General features: G+C 42.3%; 1 protein-coding gene across 3 annotated transcripts in view; it reads right to left on the minus strand.

Moving 5' to 3' along the window:
• The window catches only part of FANCL (FA complementation group L), an 81,105-nt gene that overhangs the window by 35,002 nt on the left and 18,425 nt on the right, over positions 1 to 27,678 (minus strand). For all 3 annotated transcript variants that reach the window (XM_075925524.1, XM_075925523.1, XM_075925525.1), the window contains exon 6: positions 20,076 to 20,172. In XM_075925524.1, the coding sequence (XP_075781639.1) occupies positions 20,076 to 20,172 (97 nt within the window). The remainder of the gene's footprint in view (positions 1 to 20,075; positions 20,173 to 27,678) is intronic.

A 27,678-nucleotide genomic window follows, 5' to 3' on the forward strand; every position in this document is an offset into this window, starting at 1 on the left:
TCAGTTCCTTCTTGTAGCTACTCTGACAGAAAGGAAGGACTTAGAACGCACATGAACAACACTCCTCAAAAAATAACAGTTATGAAAATTGAGCATCCATTTGTGCCGGGATAGAAGGCTGATAGAGCAATTAAGTGGACCTCATGGAAGAGACCTTGCTGTTTAAGGTGAAATAGGTGGTTCAGAATGACAGGTATTGGGGCTTGTATGGGAACCGAGCCATGCTGTGCTGACCAAATTAAAAATCTTTTTGACTTGGTAAGGTACGTGGCTCTCATGGGGAGTTTCCTGCTGCTCAGGAGGAGAGCATGTAAACTTCAAAGGGTTCATCCATGGAGCTTCCACACTGTGAGGTGCAGTGACTTGATGTTTGGATGGTGCAGAAGATCCAGGAAGACTGGGAGCAGAATCTGGGTCTCCACCAACATGTCCAGCAGGCAGGTGTACCAATGTTGGAAGGCCAAGGCTGGAGCTATGTTAATGACCTGGGCTTGGCCCCTCTGGATCTCAAGGAGCACCTTGTGCATGAGTGGAATGGGAGAAAAAGCATACAGGAGACAATCCCCCTGTCAATATAGGCTGAATGCATCTGCAATGTAGCCCAGACTGTGGTTCTGGAAAGAACAGAATTGTAGCACTTTCTGTTATGGTGAACAGGTCTATCTGGGAACGACCTAACCCTTGGAAAATTGAATTCACAACATCTGGATGAAGCGCATCCACTCGTGACTGTGGAAGGACCTGCTGAGACTGTTCTGTAACCCCAGGAGATACAATGCCTTCAGGTGTATGGAATGCTGTACTCAGAAGTGCCAGAGCAACAGGGCTTCCTGGCACAGAGAAGAGGAGCACACAGCCCCGTTGGTTGATATAGAACATTGCTGTTGTATTGTCCATCATGACCAAAGCACAGTGCCCTGCGAGGTAGGACCAGAAGATGAGAAAGGCCAGACAGATGGTCCTCAGCTCTGATGTGGAGAACCAAGTGGAACTGTTCCCAGAATCCTTGAGTTCTTAGATTCCCTAAATGACCTCCCCAACCAAAGTTTGATGCATCTGTCACTGAAGAAAATGATGGTTGTCAGGCAGCAAAGGGGACTCCTGAGCAAACACATGGAGATACAGCCACCATAGGATGGAATCGAGCACCAAGTGAAGTAGGGTTACCACCCTGTCCAAACTCCCTGCCTGATCCGTACACAGATGCCAGTTAAGACTGAAGAGGTCTGAGTCAGGATTTGGCATATTGCAACACGAATGTCCACGCTGTCGTATGGCCCAGCTATTTCATGCAGTTCCTTGCCGTTGTGATGGAGAACTGCCTGAGCCAAGAATAATCTCAGTCAGGGCCTGGAGGCTGGTTTCTGGAAGGAATGCTCTGGTCTGTTTGGAGTCTAGCATCATTCACCCAAACTATCCTCTGGACATGGGACAGAGTGAATTTGGAATCGTTTATGAAGAGACCAAGACTGTTGAAGGTGGCTATGATAAATATGAGGCGGGCATCAACTTAGGTTGGAGCAACCCTCGATCAGCCAGTCATCAAGGTACGGACTACCACCACAGGTTTGGTGAATACTTTTTGTGCTGTCGATAGGCTGAACAGCAAGTCTGGAAATCAGTAATGGGCACTGTTGTTACCATGAACCTGAGATACCTTCTGTATGGTGGATAAATGGCAACATGTAAATAAGTGTCTTTCAAATCAAGGGCAGCAAACCAGTCTGCCTGAGCCAGTAAGGGAATAAGAGAGGCCAGGGTGACCATATGTAACATCTACAATATGAACTTGTTAAGCTTACGCAACTGCAAAACAGGTCTGAGCCCACTCCTGGCTTTCACTATTAGGAAATACTGTAAGTAAAAACCCTCACCCTGTGGGCCTGAACAAGGAGCAACTGCACCTCCTGGATAAAGAGAGGTGCATGAGAAGGGTTCCTGAAGAGGGACAGGGAAGTGGGGTGGAATGGCAGGCGGACAACTGTGCGAAGCCCCCACCAGTCCAATGTAATATGGAACCATTCACATTAGAAAGGAGGCTGTCAGGACAAGAAGGTGGAGTGGATCCAGCTTCAGGACTATTGCACTGTCCTCCATTGCACCTCCAAAAGGCTTGTTTATGGTCCAAATAAAGGCTTTTGCTGGCCTGAGCCCTAGCCAGATGACTGTTTCTCCTACCACTTCCACTTTGTCTGTGATGGCCATCCTGTCAGTTTTGCAACTGGCATGGTGTGGGAGAGGGCAAGGAGTAAAATATTTCCTCTGTGTCACAGCAGCGTGGATACCCAAGGACTTTAGGGTCAGTCTCGGGTCCTTAAGGCTGTATAATTGCTTATGCATTTTTTTGTTTTTGTTTTATAAGAGCAATGGTTTTTCAAAGGGGAGGTCCTGAATTATTTGTTGGACCTCACGCAGGAGGGCCAAAATCTGTAACCATGAGCCCCTTCTGAAGGCAATAACTGTGACCATGACACAAGTAGCCACATTAGTTGCATTCAGGGTCACTTGTAGAGACACCCTGGAGATCAGCTTGCCTTCTTCCACCAGAGCTGAAAATTCAGCTCAGGAATCTTGAAGTAGCAATTCTGTAAATTTTGCCATCAATGATGATGCATTGTAGAAATATTCACTTATGATGTCCTGCTTGTTCAAATTGTGAAATTGCAAGCCACCAAAGGAGTAAACTTTAAGCCCATAAAGGTAGAGACACTTTGCGTCCCTATTTTTGTTTTTGTTGTTGTTTTGTTTGGAAGATGGACCTTGGAAGCCCTGATATTCTTGCTGGTTTGCTGTATTAGCCACTGGCAAATCAGGGGGAGGGTGGGAATAAAGGTGCTCATTGGCCCAAGATGACACAAAATAGCATCATTCATTGTACTTAGTGTGGGGCACCGAGGCCAGGTTTTTCTACAGTGACTTTGTATTTCCAAGATGGCCTTTATCAGTGGAAGGGCAACATGAGTAGGACCCAAAGGAGTGAGGATGTCAACCATTGGGTCTATATCCTCAGGTACTTCCTCTGCCTGTATGCCTAGCCCCTGAGCAACCATCCTGAGAAGTTGCTGTATCCACTATCATTTCATTAGGGGATTACATTCCCACAAGGGATGGTTGCTTCCTACCACCCACTCCTGAAGGGTCTCTGAAGTGGGACTTTTGTACGGCCACCCTGTGACAGACCCCCGCAGGTCCGCAGTAGAGCCGGAGCCGGCGGCGCCCCCTTCAGGCTGCCGGGCGGGCCGGCAGGCAGCCCCAGGAGCGGGGGAGAACGGACCCGGGAGGAGACCCCGCCGGAGGAGGAGCGGCCAGCCCCGCGTCAGGGAAGGAGGGGCCGGGAGCGGCCGAGGTGCGGGGAGCCCGAACGGCGCGCCGCTCGAGCTGAGCCGCGCAGGTCTGGCGTCGGGGCGGCACGCCCCGGCCGTGACATCAGGGAGCGCCAGGACGCCCAGGGGGCGGAACTGACGCCCCCAGCGTCCTCGCCCGGGCCGCTTGAAAAGCGGCCGGGCGGAGCAGGTAGGGGCGGCATTCGGAGGAGCTGCCGCCGCCCGAGCTGCCAGGGGGAGCCCCGCCCCTCGTTGGAGGAGCAGGAGGAGCAAACCCGAACCCCCACGACGGCCGCGGGACGAGACCGACGCTTCGGGCGGGGTAAGCGACTACGGGGCCCCCCCCGACGAGGCAGAGGGCAGCGGGGAGTGGAAGGAGCCCGGGGCGGGGTCCTTCTGGCGCCCGTGGACAGGTGCGTTACGGGGATAGACCCCACCTGTCGTGGGAGGAACGTCGCTATTGTTCCCCCACTTAGGGCCCCGGGCTGGGACCCGGTGGACAGGGCGCGCCCGGGTCCCCCACATCTCCTCCCCACCTCGAAACCCCAGCACGCATCACCCCCCCCTCCCGCGGGGGTGAACAACGCAAAGTACAGTAGAAGGCGAGAAGGGGGCCTCAAGGCCCCAGGGGCCAAGGCCCTTACCCTCCTTTCGCCCCGGCGAGGACCTTGCCCACGGACAGGCTGCCGGGGGCGACCCCGTCCCCTCGCCCGAGCACCCGGACAGACTAGTACCCTGGGGCTGCCAGAGAGGAGTCGGGAACGCGAGTCCGCAGATCCCCGGTCAGGGCTCGCGGCCGGGTGATCGCACTCAAACTGTGGGCCCCTCCACGGGGGACCCTAGATGGCGGGTCCGCTGAACCCCCCCCCCCGCCTCCCCTCCGGGGGGGCGGAGGGTGGGGTGTTCGCACCCATGCAAGCCGTCACACACCCTCCCTCCAATGGTAAATCATTAGTTAGTACTGGGGAAACATGGAAAGAAATCAACTCCCATAGACATGACAGTATTCTCAGTATCAATACAAAGCGAAGGAGGAACCACTTCAAGTGCTGCAATCAACTGTGTCGGCCTCAATGTCGATAGCAGGATCACCTGTGCCAGAGTTTCCACAATTGGTGCCGAAGACCCCGTCAACTGTGCCAGAATCATCATCAGAGTGCCCTTGTCTGCATCAGTGCAAGAGTCAGCGCACCAGTATCCACCAGCAGGGAAGCTGGAATTAAGGCTGATGGTGGAGGCAGTGCAGAAGCTGGGGTGAATGAAGCTAAAGCCACCGATGTTGAGTTGGAGTGGGGAGTGGAGGACCATGACCCCGGAGGTAGCCAAGGGAGCTTAAAAAGGCCATTGCATCGCCGACTACCACTGCACAGGCCATGGTGGCAGGTGAGAAGAGCGGCCCTAAGATGAAGATGATTTCCTGCTCCTGCTGGACTGATAGTCTTGGACTCCAACTCTGAGGCATCTGACACCAAGGACCATAGAAGTGCCATACTCCTGGGCACTGAAGGTCCTAGCTGGGGCTTTGTGAGCACCAAGGCTGCTGAGCGTAAGCCCAGCATGACATCATGGTGTCTCAGTGTCAAGGAGTAGGTCATCATTGCTGGCTTCCCAAAGGATGAAGGATGGGCAGCGATCCATATCAGCGACCTCTTACACCTTGGGTGAAGAGAACAGCGCCATGATGTGTGGGAGTTCCTGCATGACATGGAATGCCTCTGGCATCAATGGACATTGTAACTCCCTGTTCTGACGTGGAGACAGAGCGGGGTTCAGATTCTCCAACTTTGTGCTGGTGGGAGTCTACATGACCTCCAGAATTGGTGAGGCTGCAGTGGTGTAGTCCAGTTCAGGTCTCACAGTAGCTGACTCCCCATGTTTTGAGGTGGGAGATCAATCCCTGTCTGGTCTTTTCTTTTTCTGAGACAGTGGGGATAGGAATCGGTGCCTGCACATTGCCTGGGGGTCTCGAACGATGCCCACACGGTGCTGGGAAGTCTCTTCCTTGTTCAGCGCTCGGCAAACCAATAGTGCCAAGTACTCTGCACCTGAAGATGAGGTGCTTGGTGCAGGATCTGAAGAACGCATGCTCAGACTGTAGTTGAAGATCCACCTCCATCAAAATACCCTTTACACACTAAACTCTGTCCTTTAAGATTCAAGGCCCGTGAGAATCGCTCTTGGGCATGCACTTCCCACAGGCTTTGAAGCCAAGCAATCTAGCCACGTTCTGGTATCGGGGACTCGAAAGAGGAGATGCTCCCCCCTAGGAGCCATATTTAACTACTCAACTTATTACAAAAATGATGAAACTAACTGCTAGTGCACTTTGAGACAAGAGCATAGGGATGTTCCAATTAACCATCACCAGCGGTAAGAAAGAACTGAGAAAGGGGCTGGTCAGAAGGTCTCTATATTAGGTGCAATGAAAGCCCCACTCCAGGCAACCAGACCAACCATACAGCTAATTGCTAGGGGAGAAGAGTCTTCCAGCTACTGGGCATGTGCACATACCTGATTGGAATGCACATGAACACTTGAAGAATTATATCCTCTTTGATGATTCTCCTTACAGTCTAGTGGACTACTGACAGATTTGTGCTATACTTTTTATTAAAAAATTAAAAAGTATGTATCCCTTTGTTGTTTAAATTTGCAATTAGCTTTTCTGTTTAACTACGTCAGATAAGTTCCTTACAGGATTTCCACTTTTTAAAATAAACTTATAGCTTCAATAAGCTTTTGCCTTTTTCCATTTTAATCACACTGGTTTCAGTCTCAGTCATGTCTTCAGGATAAATTAAAAAATGAACAAGGGGAAAGGGAACTGAAACAACTGGGCAAGAAATATTTGCAGGGTTCTTTCACCTGCAGAAGCAATCTATTTTGCCATTTATCCTAGCAATTTGACATTACATTTTTCATTAAATATTTCATTGCTTGCCTCAAAGTACATTTGCTGTCCTAGAAGGGTAAGAAATTTTATCACAATACCTGAAGTGATGAACTATGCCAACACAAGTTTTCTATGCTGAGGACTAAGCATCAATCTTGGGACCACAAGTTAAAATAAAATTAGGTGACTCCCTAGCAGTATCCTAGGAGGTCGGGTCGGGGCCTATCAACACCTAATTCACAATAGACTGCAGCACAGCCCTCCCAAAGGCTGCATCTCCCCTGGCTTGCTGAACAATTGTGTAGTGTTAAGAAAACATGTGCAGAGAACCATGTAGCTGCTCTACAAGTGTCAAGAATGGGCACCTGTGTGAATAAACACTGGGACGACGCCTGTGCTCTCGTGGAATGAGGCGTCAGCAGGGGCGCAGGACTACTTGCAAAGTCATAACAAGCTCTAATGCAGGAAGTGACCCAGGAGGATAAAAGCATTGGGCTGATACCGGTGAACCCTTCATCCTCTCTGCTAGGGAAATAAAAAGTTGTGGCGATCTATGGAACTCTCTTGTCCTTTCTATATAAAATGCTAGTGCCCGTCTAACATCTAGAGAGTGTAGAGCCTGCTCTCTAGGGCTGTGTCCAGACTCAGGGGTTTTTTCGGAAAAAGTAGCCTTTTTCCGAAAAAACTTCACCTGCGTCTAGACTGCAGCCGCGTTCTTTCGAAATTAAATCGAAAGAACGCAGCTTTTCTTTCGACGGCGGTAAACCTCATTTCATGAGGAAGAATGCCTTCTTTCGAAAGTGCTCTTTCGAAAGAAGGCGTTCTTGAATGTAAATAGGGCTTCTTCGACAGAGAGCATCCAGACTCACTGGGTGCTTTCTTTCGAAAAAGCGGCTTGCTTTTTCGAAAGTGCCGCGTGCAGTCTAGACGCTCTCTTTCGAAAGAGGCTCTTTCGAAAGTATCTTTCGAAAAGAGGCTTATCTTTCGAAAGAGCCTCGTTCGAAAGAGGCTTGCAGTCTAAACATAGCCTAGGTGTGGAGTGGGGTTTCGGGAAGAAAACCAGTAGGTAAATGTCTTGGGACATATGAAATGTGAGACTACCTTAGGGAGGAAAGCCGAATGGGGACATTGCCTAACCTAGTCCTTAAATAAAGCTTTGATATAAGGGCACTCAACTCTGAAATTCTCTTGGATGAGGGGATTGAAATCAAGAATGCCATCTTCAATGATAGGTGCTTCAGTGAGCACGTGGCCAAGAGTTCCGCCCCCGTTAACCACGAAGGTTCTAAGAGTAGAGGGCCAACAGGTTTGGGTGGCATAGCTTCCCTTCCCCTAGGTCCTGAGCAATCAGGTCTGGAACCAGCGGCAGTATCACTGGATCTTCCACTGCCAGGTCTAACAGAGTGGTAAACCAGTGCTGCCGAGGTACGTACCATAATGGGCATTGCTCCGAGCCTCCTGATGTTGAGTAGGACCTTGTGAATCAGATGTATGGGGGGAATGCATACAATAGCTCCTAAGACCACTGAATGTGCAGGACATCTCCTTGAGACTCCTGCCCTTAGCCCATGTACAAGCAATAGCTTTGGCACTGGGTGTTCCCTCATGTGGCAAACAGGTTCAGATGGGGATAGCCCCACTCCCAGAAAAAAAACTCTGCTATGATATGTGGTCTGATGGACCTGCTGAGCTTGTCCACCAGAATATTGGTAGTCCCTGGAAGGTAGTTCACCCTGAGATGGATATTCTGGGCAATACACAACTCCCACAGACATAGGGCTTCCTTGCAAAGGGGAGAGGATTGAGCTCCACCTGTCTGTTGATATAATATGGTTGTCAGTCAACATGGAAATCATCCTGTCCTCCAGTTGGGAATGGAAAGTCTGGTATGCCAACGCTTTGTCCTCTACTTGAAACTCTTGCAAATGTGGCAATTTTCTGTACAATGGCCCTCTCCCAGACATTTTAAGCAAGAGTCATACAGGTTGCCACAGGGCATAGGCTTCAGGCACTTCACACACAGCTTGAACCCCTATGGCTGGGGCATCCCCTCCCCAGCCAGGAAGAGGCTAAGAGGGACAATGACTCCCTTGTCTTATCTAAACTACCAGCACAATCTAAACTAATTGCTAAACTACTTAAAAGGTAAAGAAGAACTATGTACATGCACTAAGGATAGGAACTAACAATGTAGTCAGCACCCAGCTACCATCACGGGTGGTAAGAAGGAACTGAGGCGGTGTAGGGCCAGCAGGGGTATATATGCGCCAACATAGCAGCGCCACTCCAGGAGGTTCCCTGGCTGACCCAACGGGTACTATTAAGGGAAAAATCTTTGGAATGCATGCACATACACCTAATTGGAATGAACATGAACAAGCACTCAAAAAACCACCCAGCAGTATTAGTTAATTGATCCCTTCCTCCTTTATAGGTAAGTAAAATTAATTCTATGCATTTTTCAGGGGTCTTTCAGATGCAGTGGTAAAAACTGGGTTTCTACTATATGAGAACTTAAACTAACACACACCCATGGTATTTTTTGCCCATGTGTCATGGCAAACTTTTCTCACCTTTCAGTTTCAGGTTGCATTTTGTGTACCACAAATGATCAGCCGCTATCCTCTACACTTCTACTAAACAGAACCATTGTTTTCAATGAACATCACTTAGGAGTACACGTTGGTATCTTTCAGGATGAGGTGCTATATAAAATTAAATTAAAGGGATCCAGCAGCTATAGAACTAGTCAAAATGAAAGAACACAAATTCAATTACACTAAGTTACATTTATAAATAGTACATACAAGTTAGATATCACCACATCGGAGGATGTGGCTGTTAATCACAAAACAATTAACTCACGATAAATTAATTGTGATTAATCACGGTTTTAAAAATCACACAAACAATAAACATTTAATTTTCAAGTCTACTCAGTCCTACTTCTTGTTCAGCCAATCACTAAGACAAACATGTTTATTTATATTTATGGGGTTCTTGTAAGAGGTGAACTAAAAAAAACCCACTATTTATTTTGGTTTATCTATTCTATAGTGCAAATATTTTTAATAAAAATAAAGTGAACATTTGCACTTGTATTCGGTATATAACTGAAATCAGATTTTAAAATGTAGACATCCAAAATATTTAAATAAATGGTATTCTATTGACAGCGTGATTAAAACTGTGATTGCCATATTTTAATCTCACAATTAACTTTTTAAATGTTTGATAGCTCTACCACCTTATATTACAAGTCAAATTAAATTACTATTTAGAAAAACTTTAACTGAGTTTGAGTATTTGCCTAATGATTAATATGTAAATATATTTGGAGCCACAAACAACCTACCACAAAGTACTGCCAAAAGAATCCCCATCAGAATCTGCCTTAAGGATAGAATCCTTGCTTTGACACTCCAGAATTTCTCAAGATTTGCAACATCAAGTAGATAATCTACTTCCTGTTATCCACCCATCAGCCCATAACAGAACAGAAAATAAAAATTGACAGAAAGCAAACCAATATTTTCAATGCTTTATTCAGAAGAGGCCTGTTTTGTACTCAGAAATGCATCTCTGAAATATAAATTAAATATGCAAATTACTAAGTAAGTTTTGAGTAAGATCAACTAAAGCAAATATTGTCAGAAAAAGAAAAAAAAGACTCATCTGACTACATTTAGTTATCTAGAACTTTTTAAATGTACCCAGATGCCTGAAAGGTAAATAAGGGACATAAGGCCTATCATTTCAACAGAACCAGATCAAGTTCTGTAACACAAGATTAGGATCTAGCTTTGTGCTAACATGTGCCAGGTAAGTGATTTGCAAATACATAAGACTTCCTGACAAAGGGGAGTGCAACCTTCAAAAAGAGAGATAAGGGGTAGAAAAAGGGATATAGCATATACTAATTATTTATTACAAGTTTCGGTGCAGAGTTTTTTAGTAAACTATACTCCATCTTCCAAATAGAAACCACAGGTTCAGTTCTAGTGCCTTTATATACTTCGTTCTCAACATTCTACCTTTCAATAACATAAAATATCCTGTGAACTAGTTTGTCATATATTTACTTAAATGGCTATCTGGTTTATTGTAGATATTAACTAAAAATGTTTTTTCAGGAGAGGATATTATATTTTAGAAATCATCAGTTTATCTGATAATGAGCTTGGATGAATTTGAGGTCTTTTTCCTAACTGTAAAACAGATGAACAAGAAAATATTTAGGGATTTCTGCTAAGACACTTGGTAACCTTATGCAAAAACATTTAATACACATCTCCTTAGCCATCTACATTAGAAGTCGTCCCTTGAAAATTTCACCCTTCTAATCTTAATCCAAAAACACCAGACACAAAATTGTATAATTTCTAGTTGTTTTAAAGATTATTAAAGTAATCCAGCTCAGTCCTGTATGACTCTCATGTCATAAAATCCCAAGTACTGAATACTCATGTAAGTATACACTCTAGGTCTTCTGAAAATTATTTTCTGCTGCTGTTTAAAATCTATTACTTAGATATCAATTTACAATTGATGAAGGAGAACAGTTCTCTAAGTATCCTGATCTCTGTGTTACTGACCCCCCCTGAGCCCAAAGATCCCCAACACAGAAAACCAACACATACTGGCAATTATGTTAAGTCTTCAAAGCTAAATTAAACTGAGCCCCCAAGCTCTTAATAAATCATTTTTCTTACCAGCAAAAGTCTGGTTTCATTTGCATTCTGCCTTTCTCCCTTTTCTCCTCAGAAAAGAAAATGTTTTCCAATTTCCTATCCTAAACCCCCACTCCAACCCTTCAAACAAATTCTTATTTGAGAAAGGCAGCAGTTTCTGAACCTGAAAAAGTATAAGGTCTGGTCTGCACTGAAAAATTAGGTCAGTTTGATTAGGTCCATCATGGGTGTGAAAAATCTACCTCACTGAGCACAATAGTTAAAGCCACCTAAGTCTCACTGAACAAAGTTCGGATTGACAAAAGAATACGTCCATCAATCTAGTTACCACCTTTTGGGTAACCCATCGTACTTACAAATGAAAACAGCAAAAGAAAATAGTAGTTGAGGGAAATGGAGTATAAAGAGAGATTGCTAATTCAAATAAAGTTTGTGCAAACAAAGATTATGATGTGGAGAGAGGGGAGGGGAGGGGAGGGGAGGGGAGAGAGAGAGAGAGAGACAGACAGACAGAAAGAAAGAAAGAGAAGTGTTGGAAGATTTTCATCTTACACTTTATACAATTTCTTCTGCAACATGGTAAGTTAATTCAGTTATTTACATAATCAATATTTAATGGGGATGAGCACAAAATGGAGCTCATGAAATCATTTCTTCGTGTGTTCTCCAAACAGGACAAGATTGGACAGCTAAAAACATTTTGATAGATCACAGGAGAGAACTGGGAGTATGTACTCAAGGAACAAATACAAGGCAAACAACTTTTAACCCAATTGAAACAACATAGCAAAAATTAAACAGAATTTTTTAAATAATTTCTCAAAGAGGATTATGTGAATGTTTATCACAAAGCTTTCCTTAAATAACTTAATCAGCATTATTTTTCAATGCGTTTAATATGTGTACTAGTGAAAAATCAAAATTCCTATGTTACCAACTATGCTTTATATATTAATTTTCTTTTATGGCAAGTTTAAATGTCAGGCACATTTTAAAAGGACAAACACAATTGATCATTTCACCACTATAATCATCCGAAAAAGTTTTGATTGATGACTACGAGTTACAATAGACAACTGGCATAATATGATGTGATTACACTATGTTTTCAGCTACTAGCAAATGAAACTACTGAAATGCTAAAGTTTCCTTTTACTACTAAAAGTCTCAGAGATTTTAAAACCTCTGTATTAAAAAAAGTGCATAAAAGTAATCAGATACTCAGTAGTGCAATTAACATGATGCCCTTGATCTTCAAAGTAACCATACAGTACCATAGATAAGGTGCACCTGCCAATAAAGGAGCTAAAATGTGGTCTTCAATATCAAAATGTCATACTTAAAGAATACCAAAGAAGGGAGTGTGTGTACACTTAATCTAGTCAATTTAAGTTATTTGGTAAATCTATAGCTAAGCTCATGATGCAAGATAGAATTTGCATGCAATCTCTATGGTCAAAGCAGGCCAATTATTTAGCCTAGGAACTTTGAATTGTTTTTTACCCAAAGACACCACTATACTCTGCCATATCTACTTTTCATCTCCACACATTACACAGTAAATGGCTGAAGAAACTATGTAACATAACATAAGAACATAACATAGGAACGGCCGTACTGGGTCAGACCAAAGGTCCATCTAGCCCAGTATCCTGTCTACCGACAGTGGCCAGCACCAGGTGCCCCAGAGAGGGTGGACCGAAGACAATGATCAAGCGATTTGTCTCCTGCCATCCCTCTCCAGCCTCTGACAAACAGAGGCTAGGGACACCAATTCTGTCCCCTGGCTAATAACCTTTTATGGACCTAACCTCCAAGAAATTATCTAGCTTCTCTTTAAACTCTATTATAGTCCTAGCCTTCACAGCCTCCTTTGGCAAGGAGTTCCACAGGTTGACTACACGCTGTGAGAAGAAGAACTTTCTTTTATTAGTTTTAAACCTGCTACCCATTAATCTCATTTGGTGTCCTCTAGTTCTTCTATTTAGGGAACTAATAAATAACTTTTCTTTATCGTACCTCTCCACACCACTCATGATTTTATATACCTCTATCATATCCCCCCTCAGTCTCCTCTTTTCTAAACTGAAAAGTCTCAGTCGCTTTAACCTCTCCTCATATGGGTCCCGTTCCAAACCCCTAATCATTTTAGTTGCCCTTTTCTGAACCCTTTCCAAGGCCAAAATATCTTTTTTTGAGGTGAGGAGACCACATCTGTACACAGTACTCAACATAACATTCTTTGACACCCATTACAAGCTTAGTCTGAGTGATTATGAAAAACAATGGCTATAACTGTCCTCTGAGATGCATTTCTCCTGCGTCTATTCCAATGTAGGTGTGCACACAGTTTGCATAGCCAGTTGCTAGAAAAATTTTCCCTCAATAGTATCCATCAGATCAGATCTGGGGTCCCTTGGAGTCATGCCTTCATGACAATATATAGGTGGGTGGCTAATATCAATCAGCCGCCCACTGCCTCCTTAGTTTGTTTTTGCCAGCAGCTCCAACAGTGAGGTAGATAAATGGGGTCTGGAATGAACATGAGCAACACATCTTGAAGAACGCTTGCTGAAAAGTCAGAACCATTTTTTTAAAGTGCTTGCTAATGTCCATTCCAATGTAGGGGACTTCAAAGTAGTTAAGCAGGTGAGAACTTGGAGTTCATTGATATGCTGAATGCAACACCACTTGGCCAAAAACCACATCATCTCTGGCTTGATGGGTAATCTGATGTGAACATGTGGATCAAGGACAAGGTTGCCACTCTGCGGACATTCCAAATTGGTACCTGTGTCACAAATGCCATTGATGACACCTGAGCTCTCAGAGTAAGCTGTTAAATGATGAGCTGGTACATTTGTCAGGTCATAACAAGTGAGAATACACAACGTGATCCAGGATGAGATTCCCTAGACCAAGATTAGACTCTCTTTCACCCATCCACAATGGCTATAAACAATTTGGTGATCTTTCTAAAAGTGCTTGGTACAATCTCTCTATGGAAAGCACGTCTCTCATCCAGCGACTGAAGCCTCTCTTTTTCCCTGCTTCCATATGTCTTAGGACAGAAAACTGAGGGGGAAATGTCCAGATTATTATGAAATTGTGAGATCACCTTTGGAAAAAAGGATGGGCGTGGCCACAGCTGCAACTTGTCCTTGAAGAACATTGTGTATGGGAGCTCAGAGGTGATGGCAATGAGGAAAGCCACTTTCCAGGACAGAGCAATGAGCACCTTGTCAATGACTGAAACAGGGGCCCCATCAACCTCATCAGAACTAATTTAAGATCCCATGCATGTGAATATAGTTGTTCCAACTTCTTCATGAAGTGGCCACAGATTGAGTTTAAAAATACTGATCAGCCACCCACTCATCCAAGGGCAAAATACAGCGAGAACTCAGTAGGTAAAACACCTTTATGCATCAAAAACAACTAGACAGAATCTCTTCCATTTTGCCAAGCAAGTGGCTTTAGTCAACAGCTTTATGCTCCCCAAGTACACATCACAAACAAATGCTAAATAAGATCACTCTTCCGCGTTCAGCCATGGAGTTTCAATGCTCTCAGGTGAAGAAATTTGAGGTTTAGGTAGAAGAGGTGACCATAATTCCAAGAGATCAAGTCTGGGAACAGTGGGCAGGCTGACTGGTCTGTCCACTGAGAGGTCCAGCAGAGTGGTGAACCATAAGCAGGCCAGAGCTATGAGCATCAGTTGCATTCCATTCCTTCTGATGTTAAGCTGGACCTTAAGTTTTGGTGTGAACGAGAGGAGTGGAAGAGACTTTATAGAAGAGTCATCCTATCCAATGAAGGAAAAAGAATCTGTAAGTGAACCTGGACTGTGTCCTAGGAAGGAACAGAACTGAGGGTACTTCCTGTTGTGCCTTGGTACAAATAGATCCATTTCAAGATATCTGGACAAATAAACTACTGATGGTTGGAAAAAGGTTTGCTGAGATGGTCCATGAACTCATTTTGCAAACTTAGTAATTACAAGGCTTCCAGGTGAATGGAATGGGCAATACCAAAGTCCTATAAGAACAGAGCCTCCTAACATAGTGGAAATGAAAAGGGTTCCCCTTGCGTATTTACGTAAAACCTTGTTGTAATGTTGTCTGGGAGGACCACTATGCAAACTGCCTTCCAGGTGGTGTGGGAACACTTGGCAGGCTACGTGTACTGCCCTTAGGTCTCTTACATTGCTATACAAGCTCTAACTCCTCTGATGACCAGAGATTCTTAGTCCTGAGGGTCCCCAGCGAGCTCCCCAACCCATCTCTAAAGCATCCGTGATCAGGGATATCATAAGTGTGATTCTTGAAAAGGGAATGCCTGCACTCAACATCTCTGAATCCAGCCACTACCATAGAGGAGAAAAAAATCACTGATGGTGGACAACAGATAACCTTGTTCAGATGGTGTCAGTCTAGCATATATACCAATGCCAGCCAAGACAAGGTGAATTAGACATGAGAGTTCCAGAAGATTTTAAGCAGTTCCTCACTGTTGCGAGAGGGTGAATCCTCAGATTTCACATGAGTGTCTTTACAGTTATAAGGTGACTCTTCAGGAAAATCACTCTGACGCAGTTCAAGCCAAGGATCACCCTTATGAATTCTATTCTCCGAACTGAGGAAAAAAAGAGTTGATTTCTGCATATTTGTCAATTGTCTCAGATCCTAGAACACTGACTGTACCTAGTTGACATTCACCTCCATCTCATCTCTGGATCAACCTTCGATCAGCCAGTGGTCCAGGTAGGAGTATATTTGTACCCCTCTCCTTCTCAGGAAGGCTACCATGCACTTCATGAATACCTGGGGAGCTGTTGACAGACTAAAGTGTAGCTCTGTTTATGAATAAGATTTTTGGTAGACCACAAACATAATGTACTGTCTGAGACGTTGAAATATAGCAATGTGAAAATAAGCATACTAAGTCAAGGGTGGGTGGCATATCAGTCTTCTGGATCCAGAGAGAGGATAATCGAGGCTAAAGAGACCATGCAAACTTCAGCTTTTTCATAAATCTGTTGAAGTTTCACAGATCCAAGATTGGTCTGAGGTAACCATTGGTCTTTGGGATCAGAAAGTCAGGGGAGTGGAACCACCAGTTCTTTAGCTCTGTTGGAACCTCCTTCATTCCTCATGCCTAAGAAGCAACTGCACCTCCTGAGCTAGAAGTCTCTCATGAAAAGGGTCTCCGAAGAGCACAGGAAGGGAGGAGAAGAAGGATGGAAAACAACTGAATTGCAGGGTATATCACACTGCCACCATGTGCAATCCCCAACAACCCATGGAAATGCAAGTCCATGCCCTGTAGGAGTGGAACAATCTGTACAGAGACATATGGGAAATAGGATCAGGCGGCTTTCTTAGTATACTGTCCTCATGCATATCCTCAAAAGGTCTCTTTGGGCCCTGCCGAGTCTCTAGAGGGGGAAATGTCTGGGCAAATGAGGGTTGGGACAGAGATCTGTTCTTTTAGCCCCTATCCTATGCCAGGCATCTCTGGTAAGAACCAGAAACCAAGCTGGAGGACTTACTCCTGGGCAACCATAGTGGTGGAGTGCTGACTGGCACCAGAAAGGTGTGCCACAAAGGACAGCGGTGCCATACCATCATTATGGGCTTTCCTTCAAAGCCATCTGTTTTGGTGCCAAGGCATCCCATGGTGCTGGACCTGCAACAAACAATTGGCCCTGCAACGGCCAGGGCCTATGTGCCACAATGGCTCTCCCTAGGTAAGGAATTCATTGGTACTGGACTCAATGGCACCCTTCTAAGGTGCCATTGAGCTCCTTGCCCATATTGGTACCTCATAGTGGCCCAGCACAGCTTGCACTCTGAGTCCCTATAGCTTGCAGGTCTCAGGATCGGGAAGTCTTTCTCCCTCTTTTTTTTTTTTCTCCTTTTGGCACCATCATCAGTGGTGCCTGCAGCTCGTTCTGGTTTCCTGTGCATCAGTAATAGATAACAGTGATGGGCGCACCAGGCTATTGGCGCAGAATCCTTTCACAGTGCCAGAAGAATGGCACTTTACCTTTCCTCTGAGATGTCTGTCAGAAGAACTTAGAGCCAATTCTGACAGAAGCTCCGAGGTGGAACAGAGAACTAGTCACCGGGATCAGATGGCGTTCACCCAAGAGTTCTGAAAGAACTCAAATGGGAAATTGTAGAACTATTAACTGTGGTTTGCAACCTATCTTTAAATCGGTTTCCGTACCTAATGATTGGAAGATAGCTAAGGTGACACCAATATTTAAAAAGGGCTGTAGAGGTGACCCTGGCAATCACAGACCGGTAAGTCTAATGTCAGTACCAGGCAAATTAATTGAAACTATAGTGAAGAATAAAATAGTTAGACACATGAATGGATATAATTTGTTGGGAGAAAGTCACCATGGTTTCTGTAAAGGTAAATCATGCCTTACTAATCTGCTAGAGTTCTTTTAGGGGGTCAATAAACAGGTGGACAAGGGGGATCCAGTGGATATAGTATACTTAGATTTCCAGAAAGCCTCTGACAAGGTCCTTCACCATAGGCTCTTACTTTATTTAAGTTGTCATGGGATAAGAGGGAAGGTCCTTTTGTGGATTAATAACTGGTTAAAAGAGAAGAAACAAAGGGTAAGAATAAATGGTAAGTTTTCAGAGTGGAGAGAGACAACTAGTGCGGTCCCGAAAGGGTCTGTCCTGGGACCAATCCTATTCAACTTATTTATAAATGATTTAGAGGAAAGGGTAAACAGTGAGGTGGGAAAATTTGCAGATGATACCAAACTGCTCAACATAGTTAAGACAAAGCAGACTGTGAAGAGCTTCAAAAAGATCTCACCCAACTAAGTGACTGGACATCAAAATGGTAAATGAAATTTAATGATGATAAATGTAAAGGAATGCATATTGGAAAAAATAATCCCAACTATATGTACAATATGATGGGGACTAAATTTAGCTACAACTACTCAAGAGAAAGATCTTGGAGTCATTCTCTGAAAGTTCTCTGAAAACATGCTCTCAGTGTGCAGCAGCAGTCAAAAAAGCAAATAGAATGTTAGGAGTCATTAAAACAGGGATAGAGAGTAAGACGGAGAATATCTTATTGCCTCTATATAAAACCATGGTATGCCCACATGCTGAATACTACGTACAGATGTGGTCGCCTCATCTCAAAAAATATATATTGGCATTGGAAAAGGTTCAGAAAAGGGCAACAAAAATTATTAGGGGTTTGGAACGGGTCCCATATGAAGAGAAATTAAAAAAAGACTTGGACTTTTCAGTTTAGAAAAGAGGAGACTAAGGGGTTAGAGGTCTATAAAATCATGACTGGTACGGAAAAAGTGAATAAGGAAAATTTATTTACTTATTCCCACAGTAAAAGAACTAGGGGTCACCAAATGAAATTAATAGGCAGCAGGTTTCAAACAAACAAAAGGAAGTTTTTCTTCACTCAGCGCACAGTCAAACCATGGAACTCCTTGCCAGAGGATGTTGTGGAGACTAGGACTTTAACTGGGTTCAAAAAGAAGCTAGTTAAATTCATGGAAGTTAGGTCCATCAATGGCCAGGCCGTTCTTATATAATTGTCTGTTATTCCCGTTCTTTTTAGTCCTGAGCTTGAAAACCCGAAAGATCTTGCACCATTCTTGAAGGTGGACCTCTTGCAAACACTTAAGACAGCTATCAGGTGACTTATTCACCAGCTCCAGTTTGTGGCACACCACACACTGTATGAAACCCTAGGACCAAGGCATATCTCAGTGCTCAGTGTGACGCAGGAAACACTAACTAGAGCAGTGTTCTTAAACTTTTTAAGACTGAGGAATGCCAAACAATTATTTTTTTATGGGGAACACCAAGGATTTAAAAAAAAAAAAAAAAAAGGCTTTCCCCTTTAAAAGCGGCCATTCCCAAGGGAAAAGTTGTTGACCGAAAAAGAAAAAGCCCCCCGAAAAAACTTGTTGAGCAAGCAATCAAACAAAAAAGGACGGGAAAAATAAGTGGTTAAGCAAAACAAACAAACAAACAAACAAAGTTTGCCCTTTTATCAGTAGAGCAAGCATTGCCCTTTTAAGGGCAGCCATTTTGAACTCTGTTCAGGCATTGCCCTTTTGAACTCCGTTCTCTGCGGCACACCTGCAACTGCCTCACACTTTAAGAAACACTGAACTGGAGTATACTTACTTAATGATAATTATTTACAATTTATTTAAAGTCCACTGAGAGTAAGACTTTTTAGACACAAGAGATGAGTATGTTACAGCAACTGTCATGATAAATAAAAAGGAACTCAAGGACACTGTGGGGCGGCAGGTCTCTCTATACCATGCAATGTGGGTTCAATTCCAGAGCTGTCCCGATGAAGACAACTGAAGGAAAAATTTTCCAGCAGCACTGCATGCAGCACATGCACTCCTACACTGGAATGAACATGACCAAGCACTCAAAAAATGAAGATTTCCCAAATGACACTAGTTCTTAGCCTGTAACAGAAGGGCTACATCTAGACTGGCATGATTTTCCAGAAATGCTTTTAACAGAAAAGTTTTCCGTTAAAAGCATTTTCGGAACAGAGCATCTAGATTGGCATGGACGCTTTTCCCTAAAAGCACTTTTTGTGGAAAAGCGTCCGTGGCCAATCTAGATGCGCTTTTCCGCAAAAAAGCCCCGATCGCCATTTTCGCGATTGGGGCTTTTTTGTGGAAAACAAATCTGAGCTGTCTACACTGGCTCTTTTGCGCAAAAGTTCTGCGCAAAAGGGACTTTTGCCCGAACGGGAGCAGCATAGTAAAAGCACTGACTTCCTACTGTAAGAAATCAGTGCTTTTTGCGGAAATTCAAGCGGCCAGTGTAGACAGCTGGAAAGTTTTTCCGGAAAAACAGCTGATTTTCCGAAAAAACTGGCCAGTCTAGATACAGCCAAGGATTTTGAAAAGGGTGAACAACTTTCTAACGAAAGATATTTATACTGTTTTGCAGTAAGAGTTTAGGTGGTCTTAAAGTTTTCAGAACAATATTTACTATTCAAACCATATGAAGATAAAAGGACAAGCACAAAAAACCTGGAAAGAAACCAGTTCATCAACTTCAATATAAAATAGGAATCCATTCATTTTGGTTTCATTTTCTTAAAGTATTTTCCTCCAAATCAATTCACCTTTGCATTTAACTTCAGTGTGATTAGATGCTGTCGGCCACAAGAGTCTTCTCCTTTTAGTTTGATGGTATTAAGGCCAGTATCTATATATACGACTCTGGAAGGAGAAGAAAACTCTGATATAGTATAACAGTGAATTATAATGCGTAATCTTGGTTAGATTCCTAATTAGTCTGTTACAAATATTAATCAGTGGAAGTCCTGCATGTCAGCCACTTCAGTTGTTGCAGATTTACTGCTGTTAATACTTCAGTTTACTGCTTAATGCAGTCATATATCTCTGGGTTATTTACAATGTGTGTCAAGGCTCATGCTGTGGTCAGTGAGCACTATGTTTCAGTTTTCCATCACTGGAACCTTTGACACACACAGCATGTTCCTGTCAGCCTCTACTTATGTACACATTAAACTTTCTGTCAAATTCCTTGATCCATTTATGCAGTTTTTTTACAGTATGAGATTTTTATCTTCTGTTTGCTTTTCTCTTTAACAAACTTCTCTTTTATTATCACCAATACTGTTATTTTAGATAATTCAATTGAGATTGGTATATAAACTAATCATACACAATTCTTTTTAATGTTATGACAATTTTATACACTATACATATGCCCAAGGCAAGTATTTAGTTCATACTGAAAATTGCTATGATTTTAAACATGTAAGAAATACAGGCATTTTGTTTAAGATACAACAGATTTAAGTTTCCTACTATGAAAGAAACCAATGCATTTTAAAATACATCATTCTTTGGAAATATAGTCCCCTGAGTAGTTTAAACTATCACCAAAAATGTTTTAACTTACCTGTATATTTACTAGTGAACTGGGCATGTGGATATTTTGACGCTTTTACAATAACATTCTCTTGTAAAGATAAAAAGCAGTCTAAGAATGTTGCACAACTTATCACCGAGACTGATAGTAAGGCCCATTAGACTTCAAAAGTAGCTTCTACCTGATGACCTAACAGTTTTCTAAATAAAAAACATTACATGCTAGTTCAGACACTGACTTAGCACACTGGGAAAATGGCTCTATTTCAGGAGAAGCTGAACAATGGAAAAAAATAGGTCTTAACTGAAGGACACACATTGGATTAGAAGCAGAAGAAAATTTTGAAAAGACAATGAGGAAAACATTTGTACTCCACAGAGCACAACATCAAATATACAGATACTGGGGGAAAAAATAGAAAAAATGGTATAAATTGGAGATATGAAAAAAGGATAGCATTAATAACTGATTTTCATGTGTTAGATCAAATGACTCCATGTTATTGTTGGGCAACTGGACACTAATATACATTTTTCCCTACGAAATTAAAGAGTTGAATTCAGGACTTGCATAAGAAGGTGTAAGTAAGCTTAAGTCAATGGATCTGCATTCATTTAAACCAGGCATAAATTTGGTCTAGTCTACATCTCCACTTTAAAATAAGAAAATCATTAATCTCATTTGTTTCAAAAACTTTGCACCCAGATTCCCATAGCAAGTTTTTATACAGTGAGGACTGAGAAGTTCTAAATCCATCCTTCACTTACAGTTGCTAAGAAAAACAAAACATGGTTTCATATAGTTAAATCAGGAAATGGATATTTGAGAAAAATGGATACTGTCATGCCCAATATGTAGTGTAACTGGTGCCTGCCACAAAGCATCACCACATTATATAGCAAAAAAGTAAAGAAAAAAATTAGAGAGACACTGTCAAGATAGTTAAGATTTAAGATTAACATACATTGACAGTTGCCCTGTATATTTCAGAACAAGGTCCCAAACTGGTTTACTGTTCATTGGAAACAGAAGTAGATATTCTCTCAAACGCACTGGCTTACAACAGGATACACATCTTCATTGCTTTGACAAAGTATTATTTTAAAAGTACTAGAATCCTTACAGTAAATCCAAAAAACGGTTAATATCAAGTTAAGGTAATTTTAATAACTTAACAACCCTTAGTGTGCCTTCAAAAATTAAAACAAATATATAAAACTATTATAAATAAGCAATATTATGCCAGTAGCATGATCGCGTTCAATATCCTTAGCTTGGAAAGACCTTCCACTCAGTATCATGGATGTTTGAAACAAGGTGCGCTGCAAAAATTACCTTATTTTAAAATGTATTCAGAGAAGGTGCTATGGTAGAAAAATCATGTGAGTAACATACCTATAGGCACCTACAATATAAAACTATCTAAGAGGAAATAACTCAGTTTAAACCCAACACCTGCTTTTCCACACATACTTTTTTATTCTAGAATTTATTGACAATATCTCTTTGCAAAAACTTATTTTAAAAACATTCAAAGGATCATTTTAACAGTTTGAAATGCTGGAAAATATCCTCAGAAAAACAAAGGCATTAATCTTCTATGATGTACTGCTGAACCTAAGACTAATCTGAAAATCCTTACCCCTTAGAGCTTGGGAAGAAGAAAATAATGAACTCTGACCTCTAGAACTGTCCATTGGTGAATGACAGACTGAAAGAGCACACAGATATACCTGGATTATAGATTAATTTGTAACAGATAAGCAGAGCTTGAAGGCAAGTTGTTATACACTACCCATAGTGAAGTGAAATTTCAAATTCCAGCAGAATCTTTTGCACTTCAGAGCATGCCAAATCAGAAAGTCAATGTCCAAGGATCCAGGCTATGAAGTGGAAGTTACCGATTGGGAGTCAGCAGGTGCAATGACATCAGTAGGAGTTATTGAGGATCCCACAAAATTCATATAGAAAAACAGTATATACCCGTGGTTCTTAACCTATTCACCATTGTGCACTACATCCACACTATATACTACCTGTATTGCACTGAGGATGTCACAGTGCCTGTAGATGTGTACTGCTTAGCTGGAAGAGAGTAGTTAGAGGCTAGGTCTACACTATAACTTTTTTTCGGAAAAAGCTATGCAAATTGCGCTCTGCAATTTATGTAGCTTTTTCCAATTGAGTTTCCGGAAGAGGCTTTTCCACCATTTGGCCCACTCTAGATGGTGCCCTGTCTTTCGAAGGAGCTCTTATTTCTCATAGAACGAGGTACAAAGGGCTCCCCGAAAGAGCACGTTTGCTCTTCGGCTTTTTTTTTTTTTGCGAAAGAGCAAATGCATTCCTTGGACATGGCGGAGTTAAATCCCCACAGTCTAGATGTACCCAGATTGAGAAACCCTGATCTAGATGCTGGAGCAATTACTATCTTCCGGCATATTTTTGATCACCAATAGGATCAGTGGAAAACTGCAAAGAATTAGGAAGAAGATGGGAGATTGTGGTGCTTTCAGCTTAACTATTTGTATACAGCCCTGCTACAAATCAGAAATGAGGACATAGTCCAAGAGGGCTGTGGAGAAATGGCTTTTCCTAAACAGAAGATCTATCGGTTTGATTCCAGACCCAGACATGTTCTAAACTTAAAAGTTTGGTTGAAATAGGCATAGAAGCAGCTGTGTTGATGGAAGACTGCTTCCACCAATGTAGCTAACTTCACTTAGAGAGTTGATGTTTTCATACGAATGTTAAAAAAACCCTTCTGTTAATATAAGTTGTATCTACGCTACAATGTTAAGGCAGCATACTTATGCCAACATAACTATGTTGGTCCAATCTCCATAGCATAGCATAGCCACTAGTCATGTTGTCGCCGAAGTCTGTGCCCACAGTATTCTCAGTGCATTACCTGTGCTTGCTGGGTACAAATGTAAGGTGCACTTGATGAGCTAGGTATCAGTTCCATAGAACTAAGTCCTTGCAAAAGTGTTGGGACTGAACATCTTATTTGTTGATTTAACACATGACTGTTTTCACATCACTGTCTTAAATATAGTGTCTTAGTAGTTGAAAAAAAATAAAACCACCTGGTAGCTCTCAGTTCCAGGACAGAGTTTCTCTCGGGTAACATTCCACCAACCACAGAGAGTTAACTTGTAGAAATGTGGTTCTCTACCCAAATTAGATACACTTGTGATTATACATGGGAACAAAAGACAAAATGTATTGTCTGAGACTTCCCAAAACTGAAGAGTCCTAAGGTTGTTTTGTTGTTCTACATTAAAAAAATATTCTATGCCTTCTTTGTCTGTATTTTACCTAGTCAGGCTCAACTTCATCTTACAATTCACAAGATAAAGTTTCCAATCAGAAACTATGTTCTTATTGACCAATGAAAGATTTGTACAAAAGAACTGGGTCCTTTATCAATAGAAATTGCCCCTTACTGGTGTCTCATAAGGAAGTATGACATCTCCTGATGAAACTACCATTTGACAGTTTTACCTGGCCAGATTATATCTCATGTGTATTTTCTGGTTAAGGTTACTGAAAAGCAACTCTAAATATCTGGTGGCCTCACATCTCTTAAATTCTTTTCGATATTGGCACCAACCAAGATATGAAACACCAGTTACACTGGCAGATGATCTCTTAATTGAGGATAAAGATTTCATCTCCATACTATTATTAGATTTCAGATAGCTCTGAGATTGTCGATACAAAGTGTTGCCAACTTTTTTTTTGGAGCCCGGAAGAAGCTACAGCTATTTTTTGGATGGTTCTAGTGTCTTCTATTGGATATCTGCTTTCTCCCTCTGACAGAATGCTCATGTGTGGTTCTGCAAGTTTCCATCTGGTCACTTTCCTATTCAATATGTAGTTAAGCAACTCTGGGGGATTAGCAGGAACATGGGGGGCTGTGGCACCTAAAGTCTGCAAGTAAGTGACTCCCACTTCTGTCTCCCTATCACTCCACCTAGCCATAGCAGTCAAATGTTTAGGCCAGTTGTTTGGAAGGCATTGGAGCTGGTTGAAATTCAGAGAAATTTGAGAGATGCCAATAGATTCATAGATGTCAAGTACAGAAGGGACCACTGTGTTTATCTAGTCTGACCTCCTGAATAACAGACTATAGAACTCACTAAAATAATTTCTAGATGATATCTTTTCGAAAATCAGCTAATCCCAATCTGAAAATTGTCCATGATCCAGAATGCACCATGACCCTTGTTAAATTGTTCCAATGGCTAGTAACCCTCACTGTTAAAAATTTAAGCCTCATTTCATGTCTGAATTTGTATAGTTTCAACTTCCAGGCACAGGGTCATGATATAGCTTTCTCTGCTAGACTGAATAGCCTATTAAGTATTACTTTCCCATGTTGAGGAGTTTCAGGGGGTAGCCGAGTTAGTCTATTACAGAAAAAAATAGAGTAAGCAAATGGTCTGGTAGCACTTTATAGACTAAGAAAACATATAGATGGTATCATGAGCTTTCGTGGGCACAGCCCACTTCTTCAGATGACCGGAGTTATGATTAAAGATCAAAGTCAGTAGATGGATAAGGCAGGAAGGATACCATACGTATATCCGATGACAACAGTGCCCCTCTACTATGTATATTGGTCAAACTGGACGTTCTCTACGTGAAAGAATCAATGGATACAAATTGGATATACATAAAGAAAATACTCAGAAGCCAGTGGCAGAACATTTCTGTTTACCTAACCATAATCTCACATATCTGAAGGTGGTGGTCTTGTCACAGGCCAGTTCCTCAAGCCAAATCCACAGGGAAAGCTTGGAATTACAATACATATGCAAATTCAATTCAATTAATTATGGACTTAAGATATGGGGTGGTGGAACCTTTATCATTGAAGGTGCTAACTACTTTCTGAATGGTATTTTTCCTGCCTTATCCATCCACTGACTTTGATCTTTATCGACTCAGTTTTAGCACCGTTTCTCCTGATACTTTAATGTATAGAGGTAGGAGGATTGGCGACAGAACATCTTTCTTTCCCCACCCCCTTCCCTTCTCCTATTTATTTCGAGTTTCCTTATCTTCTAATCATAACTCTGGTCATATGAAGAAGTGGGCTGTGCCCACGAAAACTCATGATACCATCTACATATTTTGTAGTCTATAAAGTGCTACCAGACCATTTGCTTGCTGGCTTTTTCCCCATGTTGGTACTTAGATTTGGAAGCAATCAAGACTTAACCTTCACTTTGTTAAACTAAGGAGTAAGTTTCTTGATTCCATCGCTGTAAGGCATGTTTCCTAATCCTTGAGTCATTCTTGAGGCTTTATTCTGAACCCTCTTGGCCACAGCATTACACTGGGAACTCACATGCAGTTGATTATTGATGCTCCCTAAATCTTTTCAGAGTCACTGCTTCCCAGGATAGAGGCCCCCATTGTGCAAGTATGGCCTATAACCAGGTGTCTCAAACTCAAGGCTTGCGTGCCATCTATGTCTGGAGCATTTTTTAAATCCAACCTGGGAGTCCCTGTGGCTGTGGGGGACAGTAAAGTAAATTTTCTCTGTCAGTGTTCTCTATGTCAGACAGTCTTCAAAATGGGATATAAAAACAGTAAATCATCCCTAGGAGGAGAGAAAGGATTCACTTTACCCTTGTAAAATTGAAAAGGAAAAGGCTTAGGCAGTACATCCTTCTACCAAACAGTGGATAAGAAAGGATGAGGATACCAATTCTACAGTAGAACCTCAGAGTGAAAGACACCTCAAGAATGAAGCTAATTTATAAGTGAAATGTTCATAACGCTGAACAAAATGTTTTGGCTGTTCTTTCTAAAGTTTACAACTGAACATTGACTTAATATAGCTTTGAAACTTTATTGTGCAGGAGAAGGTGCAGTTTGTAACCATCTTAATTTAAATCAAGCAAGCACAGAAACAGTTTCTTTACTTGGTCCTTTTTTGTTTTAAACTTTCCCCTTTTTTAGTAGTGTATGTTTAACACAGATTTTTAATGCAGTTGATTTTGTTTTTGTTTCGGCAAGGTGATGATCTCTGCTGTTGCCTCACCGCATACTTCTGGTTCAAAATGAGGTGAGGTTGACTGGTCAGTTTGTAACTCTGGTGTTAGTGATTCTGAGGTTTTATGGTAAAGTGTTTTAGAAGTGTAGATGAAAGGGTCTGTTGCAGTCTTAAGACACCTCCTCATAAGGCATGTTATTTCTACACCGACAAAAATCATTGCTCTTTTCATGTAATGCATGAAAAGTTGTACTTCAGGTTTTGAATGTAGGATCTTCAACTTTGTAGGGTCTGTAAACATCTTATATGCATTTTACTTCCTCAGTATATTTGGATTCATACAGAAAAAACAACTGCTCTCCTTTTGGGTCTGCCAATACTGAGCTAAACTGCTCTTTTTTGAATGCTCTCACCACTGAGAATGTGCCCAGCAGAGGTCGGGGGGAAGACAGACTTGCCAGGCTCCAGGAAAAGGTGGAGGGGTGCAGCCCCACATTCCCAAAAGGGTTAGGGCCTCAGGCAGAATGGAAGGGAGGCAGCTAGCCCTCTGTGCCACCTGGAATGCACAGTGTTCTTCCTCCTTGCTGTAGCCAGCCCTCAGAACCTCCAAGAGCACACCATGCTGGGCTCCAGTGGCAATACAACAGGCCTAGGGCAGTTTCTCCTATTACTCACCACTCCATCAGTGGGCCTGCCAGCTCCTTAACCCTGCCTCACCACTGTGGGATTGATACACCTCATCAGAGTGACAATTGGGGATGAAAGCTCTTTTAGTTTACAGAACCAACAGGTCTGTTAAAACATGTAACTGACGTTTCAC

This window comes from Pelodiscus sinensis, chromosome 3 (assembly GCF_049634645.1).
Source record: "Pelodiscus sinensis isolate JC-2024 chromosome 3, ASM4963464v1, whole genome shotgun sequence".
NCBI classification, from domain to species: Eukaryota; Metazoa; Chordata; order Testudines; family Trionychidae; genus Pelodiscus; species Pelodiscus sinensis.